General features: G+C 40.4%; 1 protein-coding gene across 1 annotated transcript; it reads left to right on the top strand.

Moving 5' to 3' along the window:
• Window positions 1-5,829: 5,829 nt before the first annotated feature.
• Window positions 5,830-12,443, top strand: TM4SF19 (transmembrane 4 L six family member 19). The gene is made up of 5 exons (XM_061193212.1): window positions 5,830-6,021; window positions 6,428-6,505; window positions 8,453-8,622; window positions 8,874-9,057; window positions 12,304-12,443. Exons 1-4 carry the CDS (start codon window positions 5,842-5,844, stop codon window positions 9,052-9,054), a joined length of 609 nt encoding a protein of 202 aa, XP_061049195.1. The 5' UTR covers window positions 5,830-5,841; the 3' UTR covers window positions 9,055-9,057; window positions 12,304-12,443.
• The last annotated feature ends 1,031 nt before the right edge of the window (window positions 12,444-13,474 follow it).

The following is a 13,474-nucleotide window of genomic DNA, read 5'->3' as shown; positions in this document are numbered from 1 at the left end:
CCTGCAGGAGTTCCAGCTGAGGCCACAGGAGTTCAGGCCCACTCTGAACACAGAGCCCTTCTCCAGGTTCTTTCTCTCCCATCCTGATTCTTGCCACCGGATGCAGGTAAGCAGAAATGGAAGGGCCCAGTGAGGGGATGGCCAGGGAATAGTTTGGTCTAGCAGTTAAGAGCACAAACTTCCAACTCAAAGGAGATCTGGCTCAGCCACCGAGCAGCTGTGTGACTTCAGGCAATTTGTTTAACATCTCTTTGCCTCAGTCTATCAACTTCAGGCCTTTACACATGCTTAGAATACTTTTCCCTTCCCAACTTTGCCCGTCTAATGCCTTGTTGTCAAGTTTTAGCTCGGACGACACTCCTTCCAGGAGGCTCCGCCTTGCTTCTGCAGATAGGATTAGGCAATCCTCCAGTGCTTCCATCACACCTTTAGCTGGACCGTTCTGCTCCACACTTGCTCATTGCCTGGTTAGCGTCCCCACCAGACTTTAAGTTCCTCAAGAGAAGAGTCTGTCTCTGGTTCACCAGAGTGAATAGTGCCTGGCAGATAGTGGTCACAATAAATATTTGACTGATGAAAGAATGATAAAGGTCTGGCTAGGTGATGAGTTAGGTAGAGAGACACACAGAATTTAAAGCCTCTTCCTCTATATGACTCAGCTGATCACTTAAACTGTTGCCCAGACATCTAAGTAATGATTTGTTCACCCAGCCAGGATCTCAGGTTAGAACAGGGCTCCCCTAAAGCCTGGTTGTAAGGTTTTACCTTATGATCCTGCTTGTCTCTTCAGATATCAAATTAGCCAAACTCTTTGCTAATCTCCTGGCTCACATTTGTGGAAGCATTTCTCAGAATGTTGTGATTTCTAGGGGAACAAATCAAGGGGAGGAAGTGAAACTCCAACTGAGCCACAGCCCTCCTAGATGCAGCAGCACAGCAAGTGCTTTTAGCAGATTAGTAGGACAGCCAGGATTCTCTGAATCCCACTCATCCCAAAGGCCATGCTCAACTTAGTTTTCCCTCTGCACGTTCATATCTTTTAGTTTCCCTTCTAAAACTCTTTCCTGATAAGAAAAATTTCCAAAGAAGAGATTGTCGGGGTGGGGAGGTTCATGTCAGTGATCTATTGTCTAGACAGGCCTTACTCATAGGTGGAATGATTCAAAGGAGGCTGAAGGCATTCCTGAACAAAAGGTTCTTCCAGCCGGTGGTCTAGAGTGTGCCTCAATGTCCAACCACACACCAGTCCTTTCTTGGGCCCCTGACAAAATGTCAGTCATCTGAGAGGCATGTGGGTTAAAGTCGTTACTTGCTAACACCCTGGACACACACTGAGAGCTCGGCTCTCAATGGCAGGAAGGTCTGGGGAGGGAGGCTGCATCACAACCTGTTTGGGGGGGGTTGTTATCATACAGATGCCCGGCCCGCTGACAGCGGAGCAGGCTTCTCACCCTGAGGACCTGTGGAGGAAGCAGCCGGTACCATACCGGCTTGGAGGACACTTCAGGAAAAGAGGTCTCTGTGGTGGGCCCCTGAGGGAGGGGGCAGGGGAAGGGACAGACCAACCCTCCTGATTCCTGGTGCCCCCTCTTCCCTCCAGGCCCCTTGTATCCTTGGAGTAAGGGCCACTCTTCCTCCATATCCTACCCCCAACTCCTCCAGCGTGTGCCCCCCTCCACAGAGACCCGAACTTCCTTTCATCAGGGATGAGTTATTTTATTCACCGTTTCAGAAACATGGCTTAGAGAGCCAATACCCTGTGGAGAGGGCACACGGTGAAGGCAACTCATCCCACTAAAATATTAGCAATTGCGTCAGAAAGTTCCCTGCTGGGAGGAACAGCTGAGATGAGTTTGGGCTCTGAGATTAGGGAAGCAAATGTCACCAAAGGCTGAGGAGGCTGGGGAAAGGGGGTAGGGGCGGGCAGGACAAGAGCACCCCCTTTCCTGCCCCAACCAAATGGCCTGCTCAGTGCTGTGTCTAACACCAGTCTCTATATAAGCTGAAGTCTGGACAAACAAAAAAAACCTAGGCTAATCAAGTTTGTTTTTTTTTTTAATTAAGTTCATAAATTGTAAAACCGTTTTTAAAAATGTATGATAAAATCGAAATTTAAGATAGTCGTTCCCAGGAAGGAGTACAGGAAGATGATAGAGAGGGCACACCTGGGGCTTCAATAGTATTAGTGGTAAGAATCTATTTTGTAAACCAGTTGTGTTTACATAGGTGGTGTTCAATTATTCCACACAACTAGCAAGAGCAAATATATTATATACATTATGCTTAATTCTTCAACTCTGAAATATTTCATTATATATGTAGGTGTATGTATATTTGTAAAAGAGAGATTGAGGTGGCGGCTTTGATCTATACATATTTTCTGGTTATGGGCAAAGCTGTGTGTTAGGAGGGGAGCGTCAAGAGCCTTAAGCTGAGCCAGACATGTAACTGAATTGCAAAGTGGCAACAAACCACTTCTTGGGGATGTCATGGTACTGATTTTTTTCAGATCCACATTGACATGAGTCTACCCAAATATTACTAGTCCTATTCTAATTCATATTAAAAAAGAAAAAGTTCACAGATCAGTGAAAATTTAAAAGGGAGAAACGGCTATAAGTAAAGGTGTGGAGGAGGCACTTTACAACCTATCTAGACATGACATTTTAATTTGTAATCAATTTTATTGATATATAATTAAAATACAATAAAATTCACCAATTTTAAGAGTAGTTTGATGAGTTTTGTCAATATATATATAGTTGTATATTCATCAGAATCTAGGTATAGAACATTTTTATCACCTCAAAAAGTTTCCTTATGTACTTATATTAATCCCCTCTTCTATTCTCAGCCCCTGGCAACCACTGATCTGCTTCCTGTCACTAGTTCTGCCTTTTCTAGTGTTTATAATTTCATATAAACAGAATCATACAGTGAGTAGTCTTTTGTTTCTGGCTTCTTTCATTTAGCATGATTTTGAGATTCATCCATGTTGTTGCATGTATCAGTAGTTTATTGTTTTTTATTGCCTAGTAGTAGTACTCATTGTATGGATATACCACAGTTGATCTATTCACCTATTGATGAACATTTGAGTTATTTCTCACTTTTTTGTATTTCTCATTTTTAATTGATTTTTTATTGTGGTAAAATATATATAACTTAAAGCTTGTTATTTTAACCATATTAAAGTGTACAACTCAGTGGCATTAATTACATTCACAATGTTGTGTAACTACATATTACCATTACCTGTTTCCAAAACTTTTTCATTACCCCCAAACAGAAACTCTGTAAACATTAAACAGTAACTCCCCATTCCCCCTTCCCCTCAGTCCCTAGTAACCTCTAATCTACCTTCTGTTTCTATGAATTTGCCTATTCTGGATATTTCATATAAGTAGAATCATACATATTTGTCCTTTAGTGTCTGGCTTATTTCATTAGCATAATGTTGTCGTGCTTCATTCATGTTGCAGCATGTAACAGAACTTCATTCTTTTTATGGCTGAATTATATTCCATTGTACATATATATATATATATATATATATATATATATATATATATATGTATGTATATATATATTTTGTTCATTCATTCATCTGTTGGTGGACACTTAGGTTGTTTCCATGTTTCTAATTTTTAGTTATTATGAATAAAGCTCTTATGGACATTCAAGTACTAGTCTTTGTGTGGATATGTGTTTTCATGTCTCTTGGATAAATATATAGAAGTGGAATTACTTGATCATTTGGTAAGTGACTGTTTAAGAAACTGCCAAGCTTATTTCCAAAGTGGCTGTACCATTTGCATTCTCACCACATATCTATGAGACTTCTAGTTGTTCCACATCCTCACCAACACTTGGTATAGTCCAACTTTTTAACTGTAACAATTCCAGTGGGTATATAGTAGGATCTTATTTTGGTTTTAATTTGCACTCCCCTATGTTAATGATGTTGAGTGTCTTTTCATGTTCTTAGTTGTCATCCATATAGCTTTTCTTTTGTGAGATGAAATGAAGTGTCTGTTCACATCGTTTTCCCATTTTTAAAAACCATTGTTTGCCTTCTTTTTTTTTTTACATTATTTTATTTATTTGGTTGCGCTGGGTCTTAGTTGCGGCAGGCGTGCTCCTTAGTCACAGCTCGCAGGCTCCTTAGTTGCAGCATGCATGTGAGATCTAGTTCCCTGACCAGGGATTGAACCTGGGCCCCCTGCACTGGGATTGTGGAGTCTTAACCGCTGCACCGCCAGTGAAGTCCCTCAGTTGTTTGTCTTCTTATGGGAGAGTCTTAAGAATTCTTTATGTATTCTAGATACAAATCCTTTGTCAGATGTATATGTGGTCACATTCACATACATATTTACAAAATATATATTGTGAATATTTACTCCCAGCCTGTGTTTTGTCTCTTCATTTCCTTAATGGTGTCTTTTGAAGAGCAAAATTTTAATTTTGAAGTAGTTTAGTTCATCACTTTTTATAGGTTGTACTTTGTGTTCTATATAATAAATCTTTATCTAACCAAAAATCCCAATGATTTTCTCTGTTGTTTTCTTGTAAAATTTTTATTAGGTTTAGATCCATGGTCCATTTCAAGTTAATTATTGAATAGTGTTTCCAGTAATAGGCAAAGTATATATTTTTGTTTTGCATATGGATTGTTCCAGCATCATTTGTTGAAGAAACTCTCCTTTTCCCACTAAAATACCATCTTTTTCAAAAATCATTGGATCCTATTTGTATAGCTCTATTTCTGAATTCTCTAGTCTGTTCCAGTGGTCTGCATGTCTGTATACACCATTACTTTGCTGTCTTGATTACTGTAGCTTTATAATGTCTTAACATCACATGACGTAAGCCCCCCAACTTTGGTCTTCTTTTCCAAATTGTTTTGAAAAATCTAGGTCTTTTGCATTTCCATGTAAATTTAGATTCAGCTTGTCAGTTTCTACGACAGAACGCTGCTAGGATTTTGACTGAGATTGCACTGATATTGAGCCTTTTGATTCATGAACATGGTATATCTCTCCATTTACTTGGGTCTTCTTTAATTTTTCTCAGTAATGTTTTATAATTTTTAGTGTACAGGTCTTGCACAGATTTTGTTAAATTTATCCATAAGTATTTTCTATTTTTATGCTATTGTAAATGATATTGTTTTTTAACTTTTATAATTTATCATTGCTTGTATATAGAAATACAATAGAATTTTTGTATATTTAATTTTTTATTCGGTAACCTTGCTAAACTCACCTATTAACTTTTTGATAGATTCCTTACAATTTTCTACACAGATAATCATGTTACTGTAAATAATGATATTCTTACTTCTTTCTTTCATACCTGTGGCTTTTGCTGCTTTTTATTTTCTTATTGCACTGGAAAGGACCTCCTGTACAGTGTTGAATGGAAGTGGTAACAGCGGACATCTTTAAAATGACGTGTTTTAAAGCAAGAGGATGACACCTTTAAAATTTTGTTTTTCTGTATCAAGTAGAAATAATCACTGGCTTTAATAGAGGTACAAGCAAATTATGATGGGATGAGGAGTGTGTGTGTGTGTGTGTGTGTGTGTGTGCATGTGAGTGGGAGCTGGCAGAAAATGGAGCAATTAAATCCTATCCATTGGGAAATATTTATAATATGCAGAGTTTTTAAGCAAGTTCCTTGGCTCTTCTTGATCTGACCCTAGGAGGTGACAGTGCCTCTGGTCTATTTCCCCCTCCCCACCCTATGCTCCTGGGGTTTCCCCTACCCACCAGCTCCCAGTAACAGAGCTACCATGACCCTCTTTCCATTGGTTCCAGGACACTGTCCTCTCTCTGTGTGATGGCATGCTCACGGACCTGCTCCCAAATACTGGGGCTGAGCCTCGGGACTACAGCCCTGTTTGCTGCTGCGGCCAACACAGTGCTCCTCTTTCCTAACTGGGATGTGACCTACCTGTTGAGGGGCCTCATTGGCAGGCATGCCATGCTGGGCTCTGGGCTCTGGGGAGGAGGCCTCATGGTAAGTGTCTGGGGTTCCCTGGGTGTGAACTCCCAAAGTGCCCCTTAGGGGTGGAGCAGCGAGGTGGGGGTGGGGGGAGTGTTTTGATTCCTTGAAAAAAAGCTTGAACTAACAAGCTGACTGTGGGGTCTATAGCAGCTCCAAGGGATAGAAGACTCTAGGAAGACTGGTCAAATGTTGCTGAATTTTGGACTAGGCAGGCTTGGTGTGAACGTTGCCATCCATAGAGTCACATCAGGCTAGTCATCCAAAACTGGGTCCCAACAGTCAATGCCAAGCCCTCTGGGAAAGGTAGGGTAATTAAGTCCATGTGAGATGTCTAACCACTCTATTTCAACAGCCACAGGTGGCAGCTAGAGATGTAAATTACCCAATCTCTTTTTAACACTCTTCCCTCTTCCCCCAGGTTCTCACTGCAGCTACCCTCATCTCCTTGACGGGCTGGAGATATGGCTGCTTCAGTAAGAGTGGGCCCTGCCGAAGTGTAAGCACCCGATTCCACTCTTCTAATACCTAGAATGTCCCCACATTCTATTACTTTAGAGGCAGAGTGATAAAGAGACAATTTCAGTCTTGGGCTTTGAAGTCAGGTCCTGACCGTACCTCTCTAAGGGTCTAAAAACCCTAAGCTTTTGGGCAAGTTTTCTGAATCTCAGATCCTTCTGTAAAATGAAAGTTAACAGGATCAAGTCCAGGGAGGAAGTGCTTAATGAACCATAAATGTCTACACACATGTGAGGAATTGTTCTTTTTTATTTTATTGATGTATAGTTTACAATGTCCTGTTAATTTCTGCTATATAGCAAAGCGATTCAGCTATACATGAACTGTTCTTATTAGTTTTAGCCTATTGAACAATACGGACATGAGTTATGTACATTGTAGTCATGTGTCATTGATAGAAAATTTCCTGGCTATTTTTCTTAATTTTCCTTGGAGCTGAAAGATTCTCCAGAGATCATCTGATGGCTAGATTCTAGTCTAACCTCTCCATTTTACAGGTAATGAAGCTGAGGCCCAGAATAAATTTGCACTTTATTAATTACAGCAACATCTATATATATATTTGAAAAATCTCAGTACATAAATGTATAAGATATATTGCTCATTCAGTCTCAGACACATGAATTTGTGGTCTTTTTACAGTAACTCTGCATCCTGCTTTGATATCTACAGCCCACATGTTGGGTGGGAACCCTGCTGATTCAGAATTATATGTTAAAGAATTAAATAGAAACACCCACACATTTCATTCACTATCTGTTCTCAGTCATGTCTGGTTTTCCCCTAGGCAAGTGGTTCTCAGACTTGAATGTGTGCATCAGAATCCCTGCAGCGTTTGTTAAAACACAGATTGCTGGACCCCACCCCCAGAGTTTCTGACTCTGTAGGTCTGGGGTGGAGCAAGATGGGGAGGGGGGGGGGGAAATTTACATTTCTAACAAGTTTCCAGGTGATGTGATGTTGCTGGGACAGGGACCACATTTTGAGAACCTCTGTCCTAGGCTTATGTCAGACTAATTCATCTTGAATCTTTTAACTTAGAGTCAGAACTTACTACACAGCTTTCTGCAGCCCCTCTCGAGTTCTAAACCAGTTTGACATCAGTGGGAAAATGACTCTGATTCTGTGTAAAAACTGTGTATATATATATATACATATATATATATATATATACACACACACACACACATATATATATGTTTTATTTAAAATTTTAAAATATGTATTTTGGGGGAAGGAGAAAAAAAAATCTAGTATCCTGAGAAAGAAACCAGTCTGGAAGTTAGAATCCTGCCAAGGAAATAAACACATTGCTATCTTTTGGGAAGGAAATGAGTGGTGCACAGACTAGAAAAGTACAATGACAGAACTAGAGTCATTTCAGAGTTGACTGTAATTTCTCTCTGTCTCTGCCTCCCTCCCTCCCTCCCTCCTTTTCTTCCTTCTTTCCCCTCTTCCTCCCTTCCTTCCTTTCATGCTTGATCTGAGAAAGAGAGGAATCAGGGATGGCAGCTTGGAACTTTTGAAAAAATACAGCTTTCTTTTAAAAGGGTCAGAGGGGGGCTTGCAATAACCAGTCTGACCCTTTAAGCCAGAGACTGAATGACTGCAGTCTGAGTGACAAAGTTTTTGATGCCAATCTGCTGAGAAGCTCTGAAGAGCCTGCTGAATCAGGCTGAACCTGCTGCTGGGACCAGGTGCCAGTGTCTCCCCCTTCTCCATTCCTTCTTTCCTACCCCTTCCTGGCTCTACCCAGTGACCCCTCATCAGCCAGCCCTACCTTGGCTATGCTTTAAAGGAGGTGCTGTGGGTAGGATCATCCCCATGACTGGGGAAGGCCTGAGCACCAGAGAAGTTAGATTTGTCCAGATCAGCCCACAAGTCATGACCCCCTCTCAGGCTCACTGTTTCTTCTCTCCTTCTGCAGATGCTTACTGCTCTGCTGTCAAGTGGCCTGGCTTTTCTTGGAGCCTTGATTTGCTTTATCACTTCTGGAGTAGCCCTGAAAGATGGTCCTTTTTGCATGTTCGATGTTTCACCGTTCAATCAGACACAGGCTTGGAAACATGGTTACCCATTCAAAGACCTGCGTAACAGGTAAATGGATGGAAACTTGGATTTGCAGTCTCTTCAGAGAAAGAAAGACACACAAATGGACTACAAACTCCTTTTAGTCATGCGTTCTAGCATCTTGCTTCTCTGATGCTCAGAAAATTGCAAATACAACAATAGTCACCCTCAAAAGTCTAGTCCTACGACCAGAGCTGAGGGAGAACCCAGGTTTCTATCAAGGTTGCTGGGATTTTCTTACTTATTCCAACCCCTGATCTCCTTATTTTTGGGGATAGGAATTATTTGTATGACCATTCACTCTGGAACTCTGTCTGCCTGGAGCCTTCTAAAGCTGTCATTTGGCACGTGTGCTTCTTCTCCGCCCTTCTGTGCATCAGCCTCCTCCAGATTCTCCTGGTGGTCATTCATTTCATCAACAGCTTCCTGGGCCTTTTCTGCAGCCTCTGTGAGAAGTAACAGGTAACACCCTCTTTTTTAAAAATTAATTAATTTATTTATTTATTTGTTTTTGGCTGAGTTGGGTCTTCATTGCCGCGCAGGCTTTCTGTAGTTGTGGCGAGTGGGGGCTACTCTTTGTTGCGGTGCGCGGGCTTCTCACTGCGGTGGCTTCTCTTGGTGTGGAGCATGGGCTCTAGGCACGCGGGCTTCAGTAGTTGTGGCACGTGGGCTCAGTAGTTGTGGTTCGGGGGCTCTAGAGTGCAGGCTCAGTAGTTGTGGCACATGGGCTTAGCTGTCGCGCGTCATGTGGGATCTTCCTGGACCAGGGCTCGAACCCGTGTCCCCTGCATTGGCAGGCAGATTCTTAACCACTGTGCCACCAAGGAAGTCCCGGTAATTCCCTCTTAAATATGAGTGTTTTCATCATGAGCTGCCTTGAATCTTTTCTGCAAGAGTGGGTATGAATTTTAAACAAATTTCCCTTTTAGGTAGTCATGTAGTAATAATAACAATAATAATTCCTTGCATGTTATGTTGAATGATACAATGCATTTTAAATCACATTGTAGGGACTTCCAGTGGTTAAGAATCTGCCTTCTAATGCAGGGGACAAGGGTTTGATCCCTGGTCAGGGAACTAAGATCCTACATGCCATGGGGCAACTAAGCCCGCGCTCTCTAGAACCTGTGCACCACAACTAGAGAAGCCCGCACGCTGCAATGAAGAGCCGGCACACTGCAACAAAAAGATCCCGTGTGCCGCAACTAAGACCTGATGCAGCCAAATAAATAAATTAATTTAAAAAAATCACATTGTAAACTGCAAGATGATATATTAGTAGAAGAAATAATTATCATTATTATTGTGTAGGAACTTATAGTCCATAAAATGTCCACCAGCCATGATCTCATTTCAGCGTCTCAAAAGCCCCATAAAATTGGCCACATGTTACAGATGAAGTTGAGGCTCCTAGAGGATAATGGACTTGCTGCCCAAAAGCAGTCAATTAGGTTCAGGTAAAGTCAATACCTGACCCCCTACTTTCTAAATTCAAGTTCACTAGCTTAATGGACTGAATTATGTGCTCCCAAAATTCATAGGTTGAAGCCCTAGCCCTCAATGTGACTTTGGAGATAGGACCTTTAAAAAGCTAATTAAGGTTAGATGGGGTCATAAGAGTGGGACACTAATCAAATAAGACTGGCATCCTTATGAGAAGAGGATGAGACAACAAGTACATGAAAAGATGCTTAATATCACTAATCATCAGGGAAATGCAAATCCAAACCATAATGAGATATCACCTTATACTTGTTAGAATGGCTATTATCAAAAAGGAAAGAAATAACAAATGTTGGTGAGGATATGGAGAAAAAGGAACCCTTGTGCCCTGTTGGTGGGAATGTAAACTGGTGCAACCAGTATGGCAAGCAGTATGGAGGTTCCTCAAAAAATTAAAGAAGAACTACCATATGATCCAGCAATTCTACTTCTAGGTATTTATTTGAAGCAAACAAAAACACTAGTTCAAAAAGATATCTGCACCCTCATGTTCATTGTAACATTATTTTCAATAGCCAAGACACGGAAACAACCCAAGTGTCCATCAATGGATTAATGGATAAAGAAGATATGGTACACACACACACACTCACACACACAATGGAATACTCTTCAGCCATAAGAAAAATGAAATCTTGCCATTTGTGACAACGTGGATGGACCTAGAGGGTATTATGCTAAGTGAAATAAGTCAGAGAAAGCCAAATACCATATGATATCACTTACATGTGGAATTTAAAACAACAATAGCAACAAAACCAAGTTCATAGATACAGTGACAGACTAGTGGTTGCCAGAGCTGGGGCTGGGGAGTGAGAGAAATGGGTGAAGGGAGTCAAAGGTACAAACTTCCACTTATAAAATAGTTAAGTCATGGGGATATAATGTACAACAAGGTGACTATAGTTAATAGTACTGTATTGCATACTTAAAAGTTGCTAAGAGAATAGATCTTAAAAGTCCTTATCACAAGAAAAAAAAATTTTTTTGTAACTAATGTATGGTGCCAGATGTTAATGAGACTTATTGTGGTGATCATTTTGCAATATATACAAAAATCAAATTATTATATTGTACACCTGAAATAAATCTAATGTTATATGTCAATTATACCTAAAAAAATGACATTGTATATTTCCAGCATAAAAGCATGATTAAGTTTCAGAAAGTTTATTCACCTATATTAATAGATTTAAGGAGGAAAAAATCCTAATGATTTTCTTCATAAATGCTGAAAAGGCATTTGATAAAATTCAACATATATTCTTAATAAAACTCTTAAGAAAACGAGAAAAGACAGGTCCTTCCTTATCATAATACAACGTATCTATCGCAACTCAAAAGTCAGCATCATGCTTAATGAATACTAGAAACAATCTCATTAAAGTTGCAAATAAGATGATGACACTATTGTCACTATCATTTAATATTGTTCTTGAGGTATTAGCCCAAGCAAGTATTCAAAAGGAAATTAACAGATATAAAATAGGAAAGAAGGTAAAGTTATCATTATATTCAGACAATATGATTACACATCTAGAGCACCCAAATAAATTATATTACAAACAATAAGAGAATTTCATACAATGTCTGGGTACAAAATAAATATACAGAATCAAAAATCTTCATGTATACAAACAACAAGCAGTTAACAGGTATGGAGATGGGGAACTCCCATTTACATTAGAAACAAAAGAGGGGAAAAAAAAAAACCTAGTTACCAACAAAACAAGAATGTGAAATACTTATTGAAGAAAACTAAAATATTACTAAAGGATACAAAATAAACTTGAACAAATATAAAGGTGTGCCATGAACTTGGATAGGAAGACTTAACATCATAAAATATAAATGCCCTTAAACTAATCTATAAATTTAACATGATGAATAAAATCACCGAGATTTGGTGGAAGAGGATATGGAATAAGCTGGTTTTAAAGTTCACATGAAAAATGAACAAACTTGGACAGCCAGGAAACTTCTGAAGAAGGCAGTGAGGTGGGACTAACTCTACTAGATATTAAAAGCTAATATAAAACTACAATAATTCAAACAGTGTAGTACATTAAATGGACAAATTTATGCATCAGACTAGGGAGCCCAGAGATAGAACTAAATATTTGTGAGAATTTAGTATATGCTAAAGAGATGTGGGGAAAAAGAAAGTGGATGATATACCAGATCTGTCTCTCCATGGGAGCCCAGAGGAAAAGGCCATGTGAAGACACAGCCAGAAGGTAGCCATCTGCAAGCCAAGGAGAGAGGCCTCAGTAGAAACCAACCTTGTTGGCACCTCGATCGTGGATTTCCAGCCTCCAGAAAATAAATTTCCATTGTTTAAGCCACCCGGTCTGTGGTATTTTGTTATGGCAGCCTGAGCTGACTAATCCACCAGTGTTCAGTGCAGTTCAATAAGTGGTATATACTGAGTGTCCACTGTGTGCTCGGCACTGCCATGCATGCTGTGAATTCAAAAATGACTGAGACATGGTCCTTGCCCTTGGGCCATGCCCTGTCCTTGAAAAGCTCATGGTCATATTAGGGAAACTCATCTACTAATAATTTGAATGTCATATGGTAGGGACCATGTTAGAGGTCAACCCAGGATGTAATGAGAGCTTGAAGGAACCAGGAACCTCTAAGGAGAGGATCTGTGAGAGATGAAGGAAGGCATCAGTCATGTCTGAACTGATTCTTGAAATGGTTACCCCAGCAAAGAGGGAAGGAAGCATTTTCCCAGCAGAGGAAATAGAAGCTCAAAAGGGGAGACACAGGATGGTGTGGGTGGAGAACTGTGATGCCACAGCTCCTTCAGTGTGGAATGTGGAAAGCAGAGCACCTCCCTCTCTCCTGTTTTGGGATCTTTGTTCAGGATGCATGTTGGGGGAATTTCTTCCTAGTTTTTGAAGCTGGCAGGATAATACAGCTTTCTAAAACAGGACCAGGACTGGTGCTCATAAGCAGGAAAGGCATCCTAAGTCTGCTTCTTCCTGACTTTTGCCCCGGAGCAGGAGTGTGGTGAGGCTGGGGGAACTGCAGGTTGGCAGTTATGGATTAGAGCAGGACACTGCAAACTTTTTCTGTAAAGGCCCAGATAATATATTTTTTCACTTAGTTATCTTTTTTTTTATATATATAGTTTTGCCTGGCCAGATAATATTTCAGACTTTGAGAGCCATATGGTCTCTTTTTGCAACTGATCAATTCTGCCAATATTGCAGAATGCTAATCTACTGATGCTGGGTTGTGGTGAAGGAAAGTACAGCGTTTATTGCAGGGTGACAAACAAGGAGGATGGGCAGCTAGTGTTCAAAAGACTCATATTCCCCAATGGCTTTCAGTGCAACATTAGGGGTGAGGGTCCCAGGGTGTGTGA

The sequence above is a fragment of the Eubalaena glacialis genome, chromosome 6, assembly GCF_028564815.1.
Source record: "Eubalaena glacialis isolate mEubGla1 chromosome 6, mEubGla1.1.hap2.+ XY, whole genome shotgun sequence".
Taxonomy (NCBI): domain Eukaryota; kingdom Metazoa; phylum Chordata; class Mammalia; order Artiodactyla; family Balaenidae; genus Eubalaena; species Eubalaena glacialis.
Note: the sequence above shows the minus strand (reverse complement) of the source record. Positions and strands in the feature narration are given on the sequence as shown.